We start from the raw sequence: 19,749 nt of genomic DNA on the forward strand, positions 1-19,749 counted from the left end.
TCATGAGCTCTCTTGTAGTGACGTCAAAAGCTCATCTTGCTCCCCCCACTCTAAAACTCGTTCTAGCACATAGTACATTCAGCTGCATCTACTGATGTGACAAGGACAGTCTTGTAAAATAATGCCATCCAGTCCATTATTTCTTTTCTTTCATTTTCTCTTTTCTAAATATTATTGCAAACTGTTCCCACATTCTGTTGTTCGCAGCTGCACGCGCACTGAATCAATAATTAAGCGCGAGACCAGCCGCTCCCACCCCTGACAAAACCCATTTCACATCTCCACCGGTGAGGGCTGCCCGAGAGCGACTGCTCGCCGAATGAAGGGATTTCAGATCTTGTTTTATTTACCAAGATATGGAATTCATCACGGGCAAAAACACATTTCCAGCTTGCACCCATTTACTCCCCATATACACTCCTAATGTTACACATTCAATGGGTCTTCGGGGAGTTTTGTGTGAATGCATTTCCCTCTCAGGTTTGTTGCGGGGAAATAATGGGGGTGTCATTTTAATATGGTGCGGGTCTTTGTGCGGCTGTACTGGTACAATAGAACAAATCACAGGGCTGCAATGGGCTGGGAAACGGCTGCGGTCTTATCGTCTCCACACCTGCACTTCTAAAAACCACAGCGGAGGTCCCTCATGGTGAGCAACTGACTTGACAAGAACCACTTTTGGCATGAGAGTCCAGCGGAGCCATAAAAAATGAAAGACATTTCTCACTGGATGGCCAGGCCTCACTCTTAGGGACACGGTACTTGAGCGCTCAACCCTAGAAAACCCAAACTTTATGCAGACTATTTATATTCCTCGTTTTTTTAAAACGTGTTGGCGCAGTAGCGGCATGCCGTGTTTTTTTGCTGATTATGTTAAAATGAACACGTCTAACTAAATTAAACGTCTTTTATTATTACTATCATTCAAATTTGGTTACAAAATATTTCTTATTAAAGAATAATTTGATAATTCATTTAAATATAATAGTTAAAAAACATTATTTAAAGCGCAATGCATAGCCTACATCACAAAACACACCGTAAACTAGTTATTGTGTTTTGCTTCCCATTTTGCTCACTGAACCATGTGGCACCATGTGAGTTATGGAAGGCATTACCTTTCATCTTCCTCACAACAAGACATTAATTCAGGTCCCTCCCACCAACAGAGAGAGAGATAAAAAAAAAACTGCCTGTCGTTTCATTCATATGCAGGCTTGATTCAATTATACACAGGACCTCTCATCACAGCACAGGCAAACTTGAGTCAGTCCATTAACCTCTGTGTGAGTTCACCAATCTGAAGTCTAACAACCACTGATGGGAACCATCACTGAGCTCTTCACGACCTCCAAACTGAACGAGAACAAACAGCAAAGTTCTCCACCCTTATATCTACCTTATGATACCACCGACTATTTCTCATTGTCACATGGCACGTGGTAAGAGGAAATGTGTGTTTGACTTCACAGATGCCTATTTTTACTTTCATACTGTGTGTTTATGCAGAGCCAAAGAGAAAAGGTTGGACAGTGGAATACTACTCTCAATAGGTTTTTTACTTTCTCTACTACATCTGACCATTAGGCATTTTAGAGATCTGTGTGTGAGAACGAGAGAGAGAGAGAGAGACATATTCATGTGAGTAGTCAATGCCAAGGTCTCTGCACTCTCATTTAGATGTAAACAAAGTGCTGAGTGCCTCTATGCAGATATATTTTTGCATGTTGTATGTTCAGTGAAGTGGATTTATTGCATATAGATTGAACGCTTTGCTCTCTTATTCTCCTGACTTTATTTCTTTCTGTCTTTTTCAGACAATAATGGCAGAACAGATCAGCTCCTGGCAATAGTAAGTAACAAACATCAATAAATAACAAAAAAATACTTAATATTCATCATGAGCAAGGATATTACACTATGGTTGCTTTTGTCACAAATCAAAGTAACATTAAGAAATCATAAATAAAGAACCGTAATGATTCTTACAATGACAGTTATCTTTCTGTCTCTATCTCTCTTCCTGTCTCTTTCTCGGAAATCTTTATAAAGGACTAAATGTCAGCTTCTGGTCTTTGTGACAGCTGATGCTGCAGATAGAAGAGGAGACGAGGCCCATCTGGAAGGTTCATTTTGAATTTCCCTGTATTAAAAATTTCACAGATTACTAAACACATACGCATTATGTAGTAATACGCCAGCTATCATGCTGTTTTCAAAATAGCCTATGGTTAAAAAATGTCAGTATTTTTTAATCACAGTCATTATGCAGTATTTGGGACCTGTTGCAATTAGACAAGCATTTTATATGACCCCATATGAATTGAGAAACTATTTGTGTTTATAAAAACACAACACAAGACTGTTAAAAAAAAAGCAGTCGTAAAAATCTAAAAATGCGCATTCACTTATACATATATATAAATATAACCCTAAAATCCTGTTAATTAAAAAAAAAAAACTGTCCATTTTATTTGTCAGCTACCCATTTGCAGCATCCGTTATGATTCTTCTGTATGAAAGATTGTTTTGAATCGAGGCCGTGTATACCAGCAGTAGACGTGCAGGCTGAGGGAACGCGTCCAGTATGACTCAGAAGCTGCGTGTGACCCTCTGTCTCTCTGTTCACTCCTGGGTTGGGTGGGGACAGATGGAGGGAGGGGTCTTAGGGATTAGACTGGCATGAGGTCTGTAGTGGGAGGTTTGGCCAAGAATACATAGAGGTTTTGAGTGGGAGGATGTGACCTCAGGGATCTTTACTATTGCAGAGAAGTGTATGTGTGTGTCTGTACACATAAATGACTTTCATTTAGTCATCATGCGTCAAAGCCTCTCGGAAAAGAACGAACAGCAGGTAATAGCAGTCAAACTAAGATAGCATCATTTTATATAAGATGCCGTTATTTGTCCTCCAACCCACATGCATTTTGTGTCAGCCATTTTGCCAAATGGGCTTTTTATGCAGGTATTGTCGAGCTAAAGGATGGCTGTTCTGACCACCGGCGGAGGGGTTTTATAACAGGCCAGCTAATGTAAATCACATCATTTATCGGCTGTCAAAAAGCCATTAAAAGTGAAGCAGCATGTGAATTGAGTAACGAGCTAAAAGCAACGAGGCTAATTGATTTATTTTCATTCTGTAAAATGGTGTTTTATATGCTCAGCTAACTAATTGACACTGAAAATTTATTTATTTTTTTATCTTGGAAGTGTTCGATATACAGTAGTTAAATTGGAATGTAATATTTGATTGAGTGTCATTGTGAGTTGAAATGTGTTTTTACTAAAAAGAGAACAAATTTTCTTGGAAATATTTCTGTGTATATTTCAAAACACTTCTTTCTTTCGTTTTTTTTTTTTTGTCTGTTTTTAAATTGTGTAGAATGTCTCTTCTCGTTTTCAAAACCGACTTTGGGCATGTGTGTGATTTTGATGCAGTCAGAGGTTTGGTCAAAGCCTTTGCTAGCTGAGCATGTAAAATGTCACTTTAGTTATTGTTCACTCAAACACTAAGAGACACATGCACACACCCAGTACAGCAAACTCTCTCTTTCTCCCTCTCTCTCTTTCTCTGCCTGTGCTCCTTTGTTTCTGGAGTACCTCTGATCCTCTGCGGCCGCTTAGCTCCAATTAGAGCATCCCACCAGCCTGGCCTCTAACACAAATACACACACAGACACACACACAAATGCTTAGCCCCAGCCTCCTCTCACACTGCCTCATTTCAGCCCTCAATCTGACTAATTACTCTGAACCTTGCATGCCCCATCTCTCCCTGCTTCCAAACACACACATACACCACCTGACTCCTTCCGTTAGCCCATAACCACAAATCCAAGTGCTCCTGTTTGTCAAATATTTCAAACCTGCAGTCCACTTGGATGAGTGTGTTGCTCGTGCTCCATCATTGTCCCGTCAATGTTATCGATTTCCGCCATATGCATCCTACACATTCGCTTCAGAGCACCAGGCATCTATTCTGAGAGTTTTAACATGTTAAAACATGCAACAGACATGGTGCTAATTGTTTCAACTGAGCAAAATCTTCCAGTGAGCTGGAACATTTATTTTGTCTCAATTTTCACCCTGAATAATAACAGGTTTATTTAAAGACACTGAAGTGTAGATCCCCTGCAAGCTGTCAGCTCAAGTGTGTTAAAAATTGCACATCTCATTTGGAGCCTTGTTTTAAAATTTTACAAAATTCTCCTAAGGCACTTCACTTAGTCCTGTTTCAAATTGTTTCAATTTGGAAATTCAAAACACTGCATGTTAAATTTTAGTTAGTATTTTCCAGCAAATTACTTTGTAAAAACAAAGAAAAAAAAGTTTAGGATTTCTATTGAAATACTGACTGGAATATAAACTACCACTGGAAAGTTTGGGATCAGTACGATTTTTAATGTTTATAAGAAGTTTCTTATGCTCATCTAGGCTGTGTTTATTTGATCAAAAATACAGAAAAAAAATTAATATTGTAAAATATTTTTAGGATGTAAAACAAGGTTTTTCTATATTAATATACATTAATTTTTAATTTATATCTGTAATTAAAGTAGAATTTTCAGAATCATTACTCCAGTCTTTAGTGTCACATGATTCTTCAAAAATCATTCTAATATGCTGATTTATTATCAGTGCTAGAAACAGTTGTGCTGCTTAATATTTTTTTGCAACCTGTGATACTTTTTTCAGGATTCTTTGATCAATAAAATGTTAAAAAGAACAGCATTTATTCAAGATAGAAAGGTTTTCTAACAATATACACTGCTGTTCAAAAGTTTGGGGACAGTACATTTTTATTCTTTCTTTTTTTTGAAAGAAATTAATACTTTTATTCACCAAGGATGTGTTCTTTTTAACTTGTTATTAACTTGTATCAAAGAATCCTGAAAAAAGAATCACAGGTTCCAAATAAATATTTGGCAGCACAACTGTTTTCAACATTGATAATTCCAATAATAAACCAGCATATTCCAATGATTTCTGAAGGATCATGTAACACTTAAGACTGGAGTAAAAGCTGATGAAAATTAAGCTTTGCATCACAGGAATAAATATTAAAATAAAAAGCATTATTTTATATTGTAATAACATTTTGCAATATTACATTTTTTTCTGTATTTTTGATCAAATAAATGCAGCCTTGATGATCATAAGAGACTTAAAAAAACCAAAAACAGATATATCTAAGAAATGCTGTATCTATTAAATTTTCATTTGTTGAAGGACAAATACTTTAATCTTTTTCTCCTCACATCAAATTCTCCCTCTTATTTGACATATCCCGATTGTCACAATTCTCATTCGCCTTGGGAGTAAGGGGTGAAGTTTTCTCCCTCTGAAGCAAATATCTCTCTCTGTCAGAGGACATGAGTATCACCCAGTCCAATTCCTGTTCCTGTCACCTTCTCAAAGGAGAACCTCGACACAACATCAACTTTTTTTGGCGGCTTCACCGCCAGGCAGCACTGCATGTGTCAGGCTGCGAAGCTCAGCCTCGGCTCACCCAGACGACGCTCGCCACGTTTAGATACGAAAAACCTGTCTGAAAACGACGGTCGTGTTTCGTAGCCGAGATATTTTGGAGAATATGGATTCAGGTAATGTTTGAATTATGATTTAACCAGTAAAAACATTTATATCGTTCATGTCTGTTGACTTTTTGCTGAGAGACTCAGAGAGTTTCAATGCTGATATACACTATCAAGGTCAAAAAATACGACTACTAATAATTATCATGCTGATTTTGATGGAGCTGTACTTATCATGATGACTTGTAATGAGTGTTTTTTCTGTTTTGCATTAAGGAAAGCCTCATTATTTGTGGGGAAAATTAGATGAATGTGGCACCGGTGAATCCTTGAGCACATATCGAACCCGGCGGGAGGCTGTCCTCATGGCCAGTTCCAAACGAAGGTGACATTGAGCGAGACACTTCAGCTCTTTTCTGATCATTAACATCACTGACGATTCTCTCCATCTCATTTGCGTAGTGCAGTCACTGACGGTTGGCTAGAGGGGGACTGAGCAATGGTGAAGATCGAGTTGTATGACGCTTGGCTGTAGGGTGGCCTTTGCTGTGTTTGATCGCAGTCGGAGCTCTCGAGCACGATGAGGAAGACCGCTGTGGTCCATCTGGCCTGGTCTTTAATCAGTGCTTCCCTTCAGAGAGGGGGCCACGGTTTCACTGTGCTGACCAGGCCAGCTTTTGCTTAGAGCAACTACAAGATGAATGTAGCTTATTCATTATATTCACTTCTCTGCAATGATGAATACCTATAGTGGGTTTCAAATAGTCTGTAGTGAATTGTGTATTTTAGTAACTGATTATGTATGTTTTATTCGTGATAAAAGGCAATCATATAATAGTTTTTCAAAGCTGCACCGACAGAATTTGATTCCGAGCAACTACTATGAGTTATCTGAAAAAAGTATGTCATTTTTAGCTTGTTGATATTATATGTACAACTCATATCTCTGGAGTAAAATCGAACAGAAATGTGTCATCGATCTCACTTTTTTCCTTTCCTTGTTCCCCCTGTTCCCCCACCTATCTTTCCCTGTTTGTAGATACTCCATCACCTTGTCTTTCTGAGCCCTGGGAAAAGCATCGTCAGTATTTCTGCACCACTCCCCTCCATCCAAACTGCCTTTCTCCCAGAATTCATGGTGCCTTACTTAGTCAAAGAGCAAGACGAGAGAAAGGAAAAGATTCAGAAAGAGAAAAAGATACAAGAGCCGCTAGCTGTAGACAGAAGGAATGCCTTAAGAAGCAATTAGCATGTGTAACTTCTTTTTTTCCCCCCTCTGCCTGAAACGGGTTATTTCAGTGAGTTTGTATTGATGTTTTTGAACAGGCTCCATGGCAGAGCATTTAATGCTGAACACTGCTGTTAGAGAGAATGCATTATTAATGTGAGGGGAAACTAACGGGGACCAGCAGCTCCTCGGGGCTGTGAAGAGGACGGTTGGCGTCTCTGAGGAAGCAACACCACGCCTCAAAGGTCTTCCTCGGTAATGCACACATGCCAGGCATCTATCATTTATTCATGACAGTCAGGCGCCTCCAACTCCCTCGAACAATTAACGAATCAATGAAATGTATGGGCTCAGAAACTATCAATTCGGGGAAACAGCGCCGTTCGTCAACGTGTCAGCTCTTGGGCACAGGCTATCATTCAGGCAGAGAGCACATTTATCACTTTAGAAACAGCCTGCGTGTCATAGCAACGCGAATAATCCTACTACAAAATGGCCGCCCGATTCTGATGGATGATTGGACTTCTTTAATAACAACCGGTCGGGGTGTGACTGCTGTTCTTAATGTATTTAACATGCAGCCCAACATAATAGATGGAGTGTTTCAGGGAGTCTCCGGAATCTGTTGTCCTGTAAATAAACAGCAGCATGTTTTGTTCAATTCGAGAGAACAAATCTTGTCCAAGTGGCCAGTTTAATTTTAAATTGAGTTCATTTTAGAAGACAGTAGACAACTTGTTTGCTCGAGCTGTAAAAGTAAACGTGTGCAAAGAGAACGCGAGAAGAAGAAAAAGAGTGAAAATGATGAATTACTGGTGCTGCTTTCTACACTACAGTGCCTTCGCAATTCCTGTTCAATTAACAAAACCATTAATTATAGTACTTAAGCAAGCCGGGGTAAACCAGACAAGCGAGCATTCATGCACTTAACACACATTCCTGTGTAAGCATTTAACGTTTCTCTTTTAAAAATCACTCCATCATCATTCCTGAAATACTGAATCATTAAAATGTCTATTTCTTTTTCTGGAAGAATAAAACAGCACCGGTGCTGGAAAAAAAACCCCACAAACTATTTTCTGCTTTTGGAAAAACTGTGAATTTTAGTATGCACTCTCTGTAACAGTCTTGAGTCCTGGCTCAGCCATAGAAATTACTCTTCCTTTGTAATTTTTTCCCCTTTTCTGCTCTTTCTTTTATTTTGTATGTTTTTTATGGCTTTGCTTGAATAGTCTCACTTGAAACACAAAGCTCTCGCTGTTCACTGAATCCTCAGTTATGATGTTCTTTTTCCCTGCAGAAATCACAGCCCTGAGACTCCAGATGAAGACTAGACCTTTATTCTGTACGCGGAGAGAGGTACGTGAACGTGTTTTTCTTTGGGGACCATCATTGCCAGCACTCGCCCCCTGCTGCTAAAATCACAGGCTTTTTACTTCCAGGTCATGGTGCCTGTATCACTCATGCTGACCCCTCTCTTCCCTGACTCTTTTTTAGCTGTCTTTTCAAAGAGAAAAAGGGGAGAGCTTTCAAGACCTCCAATCTGCCGCTCTCTTCATCAACACCCAGTCCCTGTGAAATCATCAAAAAGTAAAGACGGTGGAAAAAAATATCACATCTTTCCATACTGGCTCAGAGATTCAGGAGTAACTGTCGTCCCTGGAGGAAGAGTCTTCCACTACATAGGCACAGGGGCCAGATGTCACCTGTCCTCCCAGGCGAGTGGAGCACTGGTGGGGCTAAGACTCAACCGAGGTAGGCTGCCCTGGTTCTCTCTCTGCCTGGCTGGAGACACCTGCTCCTCGCATCACTGGTGACGGCCCCCACTGGAGCTTTTTTCATCTACTTTCACATGCACAAGCATCCTGAAGCTCTGCGGGTGTGCTAGTGGATACATGTAAGTGAGGTGTGTTGTTTGTGAGATGCACACACAAATGCACTCTTGTGATGACAGTACGAACTTAATTTCATTACATTTGTTTCCTAATGAGCACTCTCATCCTCTTTTCCTGCTTAACATGCTTATGCCCGAAAACACAAAACTGCCAGCATTTATGGCTCTGCAGCCAGATTGCTTGAGCTAATGCATCCTTAGACACGTTTCATAGGATATCCAGGGTCCCCTGTGTATTGTAGCTCGGTTTGCCCCTTTAGTTATATCCAAACTCTGTAGTCAGCCGGGCCATTACTGCAGTCAAACTATTCCCGAGCATACCTTCCTGCTATTTCGTATTAGGATCTTTATAGAATATAACTGAATTATAAATTTCAATTAAATTTTTTCCTGATGGACACGCTGTTTGTGAGCATAGTTTCCCGTTGTTGTATAGAATAGAGTTTCACACAATTTCAGCTGGTGGAAACACATTTATCCACCCTGTACCACCCTGTTGTTATATTTTCAAAAATTTCAAATAGAATACATTAGAATAGAATATGTTTATGCTCATGAAATGCCTCTTGGGGGCTTTGAATGTTCAACTTTTCAGTTTCCAGCTCAGATCTTTAACCTCTAGGCTACAATGATAGATATATAGATAGATAGATAGATAGATAGATAGATAGATAGATAGATAGATAGATGTATCTGTTAATGCCTCTGATTTTGTGGTACTGAGACAAAAACTGAATAGCTGATAGCAGTTCCAGTTTCTTTTTTTTCCTTTTTTTTCTTTTTTTTACAGATGATGTTTATCATCATCAGATTACTAAAATACAACAACAACTATTTTTACTTTGGTTTCACACAGTTTAGAATATGCTGTTTAGTTTCTCCTAATTTCACATCTATTTGCAATCCATATGAGCTCAGAGCATCACCATAATGCTCACACAGTATTTGGATGCAGTTCTGTGCAACATTTGGCGTATGTCTATTAAAAACAGGTGGTCCTGCATCGCTAGTTTACGAAACAGGAGTCTCTGTTTCTGCACTCTATCATTTACACATGCACACACACGCGAGTCTGAGCAGCGCAAGGTGGCTAATTCTCTCACAAATGCGTTGTGCGCGTGTGCGCAGTGACCGTTGAGTGACCCACAGGTTAAATAGCTCATTCTTGCGGCCTTTTCTTCCAAAATGGCAAAGCGCCCTGACAATAGCGGTGGCCTCTGAAGCTGCAGGGCTCTGGGCTCCAGATCTTTCTGTGTGATGGCTCTGCCATTTCCACACTAGTACAAAATCAGATCCTGTCCTTGACTGAGGTGTCTGATATTAATATGGATAGAATATTGATGGGAAATACTTAAAATTCTCAGCAGCAAGCATGAAATTCTAGTGTCATATTTGGTTTAACACAGTAGCTTTTGTGGCAGGCTAAATATACGCAGAAGTAAAAAGGTATTGATGTCGGAATTCTGAGGTGAACGCTAATAAGGAGAGACGTCCTACTAGAAGGAGAAAAAGGTTCGTATTTTTGAACGGGAAGTTGATCCACTGCAATCTACTGCCATTGTGTTGCGAGATGTGAATCTTTTCACAGTTGATGAGTCTGCTTTACTTGCTGCTCGGATTCACACACGCGCGTACACTCTCGCTATGGCTTTGTGCGGGGGTAGAATGCTGCACCTGTTCTCAGTACAGTTAGGCTGGGGTTGAGCAGCACAAATGAACTAATTTCCAGGGCTACATTGAACAGAGAACACTGCAATCACAGCAGGAGGAGCCTGTCGAGCCGGCAGATGGGCAGAGCTAATCATTGTTGTGAAATAGAGATGACCCTGCCTATCTCTCGCACTGCCAACAGACATTTGCCAATCGCTCTTCAATTCCCTCTCCTCTCCCCCTCATCTCTGTTTGTTTCTCAGCTCCCTCCAACGAATTTAGGAGCGAACGTAACCTTCAAAAATGGCTGAAAATGAAGTTAGAAAGCGAGCACGCCGCTGTTTGACATAAAGCAGCTGTAACCCGTGGACTGCTGGAGCGTGTGTGTGCACACGAACAGCATCTCCAATCAGCATTGGAAATTTTGAATCTAGCAAATCTGCATGTGTTTGGATTAATACCCGTTACCCTAACAAGTCAGATGTGGTTTCGTTTTTCTCGCAATTGTACTTTTTCAGATGTTTTCATCATTTGTGCTGAATGCCGAAAATGTTTTATAATTGGAAATCACACCGTATCCTGCTTAGCGCAGTATCTCGAGTGGCAATGTGTCATGCTTAATTAAAAAAAAACACTGCGGTTATTAACCGTGATTAGAAATCATTTCAGTGTCTTCTGGATGTTCGAGAACCCATGAGAGTGCTTGGCACGAGAATGCCGAAAATCAAACATAACTACTGTTATGTGCTGCATCTGTTTTGCTACTTCCGCAAATATTTTTTTACATTTTTATTCAATTATTCCGGATTGTTTATAGGTATACGTTAAAGCGCGCTGATAAATAAATGATCTCTAAGTTAGTGATCCATAGCTTCTCATGATTGCGCTTGGCTTTTAATGTCAGTTTATGTTTGTAAAAACATCTTCGGATCTAGCTCTGAGTGTTTTCATTGCTTGATTGATTTACTTAATCATAAAATACAATCATTACTTTGATATATGGATTCTACACATGCTGCGCATATAGAAATATAATTGAAAAAGCTGCATCCAGATGGAACGTTCTAGTCGTTTTCCTCAGCAAGATGTCTGAGAGCAACCTAATGCATGTAAAAAAAAATACTGACAGAGAACTAGAAAAAAGCATAAAATCTTCCTCTGACACAAAAAAACGCCTAGACAGACCTCTACCTCTTCTCTGTACAATGATTTAATGTATGCAAATTATCTGGCTTCAGTTAATGAAGGCACAATTAATCACTGTAACGATGGTCTGATTTAACCTGGTTAATTACAATCTGAAATGTGAGTTGTGTGTTTGCGGATAAATGTGAGTCACAAATGCAGATTTTTTACAGAAGAAACAGTCCAGCAGAGATAAAGACATATTTCCCCGCTCCCAAATGAATAAACTGGACAATTTATTATCCAAATGAAGCGAAAAAAAAACTAAAATTGGCAAGGGTCTATTATATATCTAGAAATAAAACAAATGCTCAAATATAATGTACAATGGCTGTTATTTTATGACAGTAAAAAATGATGAAATTAAGCCAGCTGAAAAATATAGCAGTGTTTTATTTCTATCTTTAACATGTACAGTGCAGAAGCAGAACATTAAAACAGTTTGTTGACAGTCTGTCGAGGTAGAAAGAGAGAAACCACTTCTCATTAAACCATCTTAAAAAAAAATTCTACTTTTGTGAACTGAATCTCTTCTGCCATTGTGAAGAATCTAGAATAACACTTTGCGCAGTCACACGGTTCCCAACGACTAGTGACGCATATGTATCGCTGTCGCTAATTTTTATTATATATTAAATGCTTAGAATGCATAGATTTTCTGCTTTCACAGGCCAAATAGTGACTGATTGCTGGATGACAGCGATTTTCCTGATTAAACGTTGTAGTTCAAATGAGAATATCTGTGGTTTTGACTTTACATGCCTTGTTTCTTTTTCCTGTCTTCTTAGAGCTGAAGAATCACCAGGATGAATATGCAAAATGTTTCAAATCCCTGAGCTGCGGAGGATTTTAAGGCAAGTGTGTACACACACCTCAGAAAGGTTGCAAAGAAGGGTTTAAAAATCTGCTCTCTCTGCCTGTGAACACCCAGCTGCATGCGATCGCAGTGTGTGTACGTATGCTTGTGTGTGTGTGTTTGTGCACTGGCAGAGGAGCTCCAGTGCTGTCAGTATGAGTCTGATTTGTGTGAGAATGTGGTGCGGCTCCAGGCAGGCAGGCTGATCCTGTTTTGTGGAGACGAGGAACGAGAGCCCATCACAGATTAGACACCCACAGTTTCGTGTCGATTTAATGCACCAAGTCAGGGATTTATTCTTAACCGACCGGCGCTTACAGCACCAGCCAGCCAGCCAGGGCTTTCCCATACAGCCATCTCTCTTCCCCCCAAGACTGTAGTAGAAGATCAGAAATGACTGAATGAGAACGTAAATGATGGTTATCCACTTTCATAGCTCCAGACTTGAGTAAAAACACGTTCATTATAATCAGGAAAAGCCTTAGCCAGCTGTTTATCTGCTAGTATGGCCAGTGGAGAAATAAAACAACTTAATTTTGATGTGCTACAAATTAAAAGAATTACAAGAGAGCCGCTCACATATTGAGGTAGTTAACACGTTTCCAATCACGTTTGTGCTACGAGGCTGCAGAGCACCAACACAACACATTTGGAAAGTTGTTTGAAATTCAGAATGATGCCTGAAACAAACAGTACATACAAAAATCTGTCCTTTAGCCATCTAACCTTACTATGCTCAAATGACTTTAAGCATACACACTCACACACACGCAGCGCACTTTCAATTTCAGGCATCAGTACACCACCGCACAAACACATTCCGAGCAGGAATACACAAACAATACACTTACACAAGCTGCTTTTTCTCTTGCAATCTGTCTCTCTCATTCTCTTTCTCTTTCGCTCTGGCTAACTGATAGAAAGATCTAGTCGGAGTGGGCGGCCGTATCATCACACAATGAGGCATGAAAACATTGGCTAATTCAAGCCTAAGGGCTGCACACATTTACCTAAATGAAGTTAGTATTCTTATTCTACTTTGCCATCTATTTTCTCATTCGTTTGTCTGACAGATCTGTCTATCCTCTTACCCCCAGCGCCCTGGCCCCCAGTTGGTTGGATGGATCTCGGGGGAAAAGCAGCGAGCCCATGCCTGGGAAGGAGCCTTCCGCCTGGGCTACTGCAGAGTTCTGTGAACACCTTACCATCATCTTCAGACACTGCTCGCGAGGTGCGCGTTTACAGGGAAGAGGAGAAGAGAAGAGAAGAGAAGAGAAGAGGAAGAGAACAGAATGCTAGCCAAGGTGGTAACGAAATATACAGGCTAAAGAAAAAAGCAAGAGGCGGAAGGAAAGAAAAAACTGGACTGCCACAGTGATAGAGAGCCGTGTGCTTATGTTCACATTCACGCTACACACACACACACACACACACACACACACACACACACACACACACACACACACACACAAACACGCACGCACACAGTCAGTGCAAGCCCCAGATGGGCAAGTCATCAAGCAAGCTCAGCAGTTACAGCTATCTTGCTTTGAGTAAATGAGAAAATGAAATGATTGTGCGTGGGAGAGGGAGAGAGAGCGAGTCTAGTCTCTCATCCATTACAATACGCCTGGAGAGCAAAGAGGTTCTGCCTTCAGCTAGCAGCCGTTTAACTGGACCTAAATGCTCAATCCCTGCACATTCATTTAGACCTGTCAGCTGCCACATTTAGAAGCATGGACACACTGATAAAACATAGAAACGTTACGCACGACGGAATAATGAACACACACTTAGAGAAGTGAGGTGACAGAAGAAGAAAATCCAATTCCTTTACCTCATTGCTCAACAAAGCAGCATTCAGTGTTCGGCTGATTTCAAACATCTTGTTGGCGTTGTTTCGTTTCTTGTCGCTTTTTGGTGGTTTTTTGTTGCGTTCTCGTGGCTCTACGGCTCCCTTTTCTCTACTGGAAATGGGAATCAGTCCCGAGAAAAAAAAGAAAGAAAAATGAACAGATTAAAAAAAAAGAAGAAAAGGAAGGAAAAATCCTCTATATGTGCTGTCTGGCTGGATGTATTTTCTCCTCTCTCGCGCCCGTGTTTTCTGGTGCACCTCTGTTAAATGTGGCGCTTGTGCCCTGGCTCACGCCGCACGACTGAAGAGTCAATATTTTTTTTTTTTTTTTAGCTCCCCAGAGTCAGCACATTAAAACAAGCAGTCGGTCTGCCGGGCTTCTTCCCTTATCTGTCCTCCACACACTCGCTCGCACAATGCGTTCCGATCCTCACACTGCTCTCTAGCAGATTAGTTCGTCCCAAAACATAGCTCTTAGTTTAAACTCCTCTCTCTCTCTCTCTCTCTCTCTCTCTCTCTCTCTCTCTCTCTCTCTCTCTCTCTCCATCCTCACCCTTTCTCTTTCTCTCTCCTTCCTTGCTCCCTCCCTTCCTCACACTCCCTCTCTCTCTATCTCTCTTTACCCCCACCCCACCCTCCACTTGCTCCCTCTCTCTATTTCTCGATCACGCTCTCCTGCAGTTACAGTTCACAGTGTTACCACAAGGTGGGAAGACTGTTCATAACAGACATGACACAGGCACATCTGCCTTTTCTGGCTCATCTTTTCCTCTCCGTTTGGCTTCACGGCTCTCCTCCTGCTGCTTGCGGGGAACACATGATCGCTTTGGCACCTGCTCACCTCTCTCTCGCCTCCCCCCGCGCCTTGCGAAAGCCGTGTTTGATGTATGGGAACGGGGTTGATTTATAGACCAATAGCATTAAGAAAACTTTGACTGGTGGCACCTAGCTGGAGAAAACCCCTGATGAAAAGTTGGCATATCACTCCCAGAGAATATTTGTGAAACGGACACGTCTCTTTCTCTAAAATTACATTAGAGCAAGACGTTGGTGTTATTGCTCAATGCTTCATTTCATTGCTTTACATAGCTACATTGGCCCCAAAATGCATTTGGACAATTATGTATGAATATAAATATGTAAACGCCACTGCATTAGATAACAAAATATCTTTCTTTAGTTAAAGGAAAGCTTGCACAACCATACTTTCTGGTTGTCAAATATCAGTAGAACACATCCATCCATACATTTTGCCAGCGGCACCTGTGTGAACTATTTCATACTAATATTACTTGACCTTGGTTAGTTCCGAAAGGACTAGCGTCATTTGTTCACATAAGCTGCTTGGTGTCATACTGTGTTTGATGCAGTAAAATTTATATATTTATACCTTTTGGAGTTATATAAATGAATGAATAGGCAAAATGCCTGATTATTCAATTGCATAGGCAATTTTTCTCTTCCAATTGTGTCGTGTTTGTATTTGCTAAAATATAATCATTATGATTCTTCAGAAGTATTCTTAAAAGATTAAGAAAAGATTGAAAGGGAATATAAAACAATAATAGATTGAAATTTAAACGCTGATTCCCACATAATACCAGAAACCAGAGGATTAATGACCTGTCCTTTCAATAATTAAACGTCAACAGCCAAACCCTTTAATTTAGTTTGAGAATGGCATAGAATAATAGATAACCTGACTCATTTTGTAGATAAATGCAGTAATCAAATTATATTTAAAGCATAATATTTATTTGAACTTTTTTTTTTTTTTTTTACTATAAACAACTGGTTTTAGTGACTCATATTCATGGCTTTAGATTTTAAAATGTGTTGTCCTTTATTATTCCTTTAAATAGTCGAACTTAAAAAAGTATGAGCAATCATGAGGTCATTGTTATTCACTGATTTAGTCATAGACTCACAGATGTATTCCCATCAGCCAATGACTGCATAACATGGTAATCTTACCATAAAAAAAAAAAAAAAAAAAAATCAGTATGCATACTAAATTAGACTTTCACAAGATGTTTAATTTAAAATGTTTAGCTGTAATTAAAAAGAGTGGATAAAATTTGTTATTAATTATGTTATTTTGTATTTTGTACATTAATTATGTTATTTTGTGCTAAACAATTAGCGATTAATTGTTTAATATTAAATATCATATTGTCTATGGCAAAGCCTAATCATCATCTTCATGCCAACGGACGCAGTTAAACTCAGGTACAATACAATCCACAAAACCATATGTTTTTCTCTCAAAATAACAAAGCAGGCAAAAATAAGTCATTTTCAGCCTGTTTTGTTTCTAGAGAGTGTAAAAAGCGGAGGTTAGCTGAAAGTGAGTATGACTGCAGGAAAATGAGCTGTTTCTTTCTTTCTTCTTTTTTTGAAAACTGCGTATGGTACAGTATGATCTGGTCTCCAGGCCCCATGAGAGGCGTGTGTCCAGTTAATAGCAGCCTATTGACACCGACCCATCTGTTGGGGTGGACTAGAGCCAACTGAAAAAAGGAAGATGGAGAGAGAGTTGGAGAACGAGAGAGTATGCTACTATTTTTACGTCAGAGGGTGTGTATGTGTGCCTATGAGCCATTACTTAAAAACTGCATCACATTTGGTTTATGCTATTACTGAACAGTTTGTACCTCCACAGTGTCAACATTGCAACTTTTAATGCTAAATCTATTTAGAATAATATCATTACAGGCAAATCTTATGAAGTTTAGAATCCACCCAGTGTGTTGCATGCTACTAAGGGATCATGTATAGAGCATTTTCTCACTCTCACTGTAATTACGTTATCGATGCTGCAGGATTTTCTATTTGTCAAGCTCTGTAGGCTATTCTGGATTTTGTTGTATACAACAAACCTGGTTAAAAATCGCCCAGGAGATGGTGTGCGTGCGTGTGCACGCACTGGGATGGGCTGTCACTTGAATCATGGAGTCTACCGCTTGATTCCAGAGTCATCTGCCTCTCATTCTCCCTCTTCTGTCCGCCGGGGTCCCAGGAGGATTCTGATTGCTGTCTCCATAGTGACTCTATGTGTCTTCATAAAGCCTGTTCTGAGCCTACCGCTTCTCCTGTGTGCTGTCTGTTCCATGCAGATGACCTGCCATTCACTGCAAGGGACTCATGCGTGGAGTCCCAACATGGTCCGTCTAAAAAGGGTTTCCCTGTACACCTCCAAAAACATGTTGGAGACGCACACCCACACTCACAAACACTCAGGTTGACTCTCCTTATAGCGCTGGCTTCAAATGCCTCCAGCCCAAAAAGAAAGTCTCATCTTTAATGTTTAACTCAATCCAGTTTTGCCATCTCAGTCGTTGGCGTCACACTCGTCTCGCATGATTGTTAGCAGCACAGTCGGTTATAATGGTGGGGTAAAACTTATTTTGATGTGGAAAAACATTGTGTCTCATGGGAACCAATTAAAAAATCAGAGGATCAAGAAGTGGACTGTACTTTGCTTTTGTATTCTATGATTGATGGGTTCATTAAATCATCTGTTCACTTGGCAGTCCGCATGACAGGACCAGCGTGCGGAGAAGAAATTCTGCTTTTGCAGGAACGTCATAATTGTCATAGGAATATCTGGTTTTATTTCCAGCTTTTTTTGCTCACAGATACATGCGCATACGCATGCACCCTGAAGCATGCGCAGACGTCTGCAGACACAAAAGAACGAGGAGGGGATCTATATTTTGTCGCCCGATTCATAATACGAATTGACAGTCTCAATAAATAAACAGGGAGGCATGGAGCCAGATAATTGGAGATGTTAGGGAATGACATAGCATGAAGGACAGCTTTTCAATTTTCAGTTTGAAGGGTGTACCGTGCAGCACAATTCCTCATTATTTAAAAACAATCAAACTACCCTAGCTGCCCTGCTGGTTGTAGTTTGCCGTCAAATATGATCGCGAGGAAAAAAAATCATTGCCAATTTTGTCTTATTAAAGACGACCCCGTTCTCTTCATCTGCTTCTGACACTCGCCGCTCCGCTCATAACCTGAAAATTAGCGGCTGAGGGTCTCTATGCCTGTGTCCTCCTGAAACGCAAGTCATATGGTTGTTCATTTGCAGGCTAATCAGAAAGCTGCACTATTAATGGAAAATGAATGAGGTCGGATTTGATTGTGGTTGATGGCATAGGCTATGCTCCAATTGTCCTGGAATCCATACACTTTAATCAATCTATATTGAGAGACAGCCAGTGTCGGTTGTGAGGGACATTGCAATTTTAAAATATGAGACACTTGAAGAGACTGTTGATGACTGCAATCTCTGTCCTCACAATATAGGAAAAAATATCAGGTTCAAGGTAGCTAGAGATAGTAATATTTTATTTTTTTCATATTTATATAAGGCCTAAATGATGAGAGCTTACCTACTTTATTTCTTATCCACACTCTTGAGGGTGAATTCTATTTGAAAGTGAGCATCACTCTATCCTAGTCACTGTGAAGGGCAGAGCAATTGAAGTCTAATACTGTATGTGGCCATTTGAAACATCCTACACAAAGCCGTACTTTACTGCCACTTTATTATGAATCTGAATGTTACCTTGATGACATACAGTAACCAGTGACATAAAGTTCATGTTTATAGATTAACATTGCGGTGCTGTTTGAATTGAATATGGCTTCTGTGTCATTATAATAAACCTTTTTAAACATTTATTTCAATTGGCTGTTTCTGTGGTGCTTGGTAAATCCAAACATTATTGTTTAAGAAAAATATTCCTGTTAGGATTAAATACCATAATAGCTGAGATTATTTACCTCAAAAATAATTGTAAGGATGTGTCACCCAATATTACAATCGTAAATAATAAAATTACTTTCTTGAAGTGACTACTGAATGTACCCTTGGCTAATTGGTCCCTTGTGAAGGGATTTAGTTGCTAAGTTTATTCTGGAATGAACCTGCAAATAGCATCCTCATCAGTATTGCAGTCGAGACCTGAGTAGGTTAAGTCAAGACCAAGTCCAAATGGACAAATATGTGTGTGTGTGTATATATCCTGTATATCTATCTATCTATCTATCTATCTATCTATCTATCTATCTATCTATCTATCTATCTATCTATCTATCTATCTATCTATCTATCTATCTATCTATCTATCTATCTATCTATCTATCTATCTATCTATCTATCTATCAAACACAGACACATGTAAATTAATATTATGCTTTAAAATGTGAAATATGAATATTTTTAAAGTTATACTCTTTTAGAATAAAACTATACTCATTCTATATAAAATACTCTATATAAATATAAAAAAAAAAATCTATATATATATTTGATATTTACTAGTTCACCCTAATTTAGTAAATGAAATTCATCTTTATCAGAATAAATAATAATTCTCAAACTCCCCCCGAGTTAATAAGGTGAGTTTTACCATTTTGAAACCCATTCAGCCGTTCTCCTGTTCTGGGGATATCACTTTTAGCATAGCTTAGCATAGATCATTAAATCCTATTAGACCAATAGCATCGCGTTCGAAAATGACCAACGCATTT

General features: G+C 39.6%; 1 protein-coding gene across 2 annotated transcripts in view; it reads right to left on the reverse strand.

Moving 5' to 3' along the window:
• The window catches only part of elavl4 (ELAV like neuron-specific RNA binding protein 4), a 94,279-nt gene extending 79,553 nt beyond the window's left edge, over window positions 1–14,726 (reverse strand). Inside the window, exons 1-2 of one of the 2 annotated variants that reach the window (XM_073818614.1) lie at window positions 14,185–14,726; window positions 13,439–13,567 (exon numbers count right to left, since the gene is read on the reverse strand). In XM_073818614.1, coding sequence (XP_073674715.1) covers window positions 13,439–13,567; window positions 14,185–14,232 — 177 coding nt within the window. In that variant the 5' untranslated portion in view covers window positions 14,233–14,726. The remainder of the gene's footprint in view (window positions 1–13,438; window positions 13,568–14,184) is intronic. The other variant, XM_073818613.1, reaches the window with a different exon arrangement.
• Between the last annotated feature and the right edge of the window lie 5,023 nt (window positions 14,727–19,749).

Source organism: Garra rufa, chromosome 15 (genome assembly GCF_049309525.1).
Source record: "Garra rufa chromosome 15, GarRuf1.0, whole genome shotgun sequence".
In the NCBI taxonomy this organism is placed as follows: domain Eukaryota; kingdom Metazoa; phylum Chordata; class Actinopteri; order Cypriniformes; family Cyprinidae; genus Garra; species Garra rufa.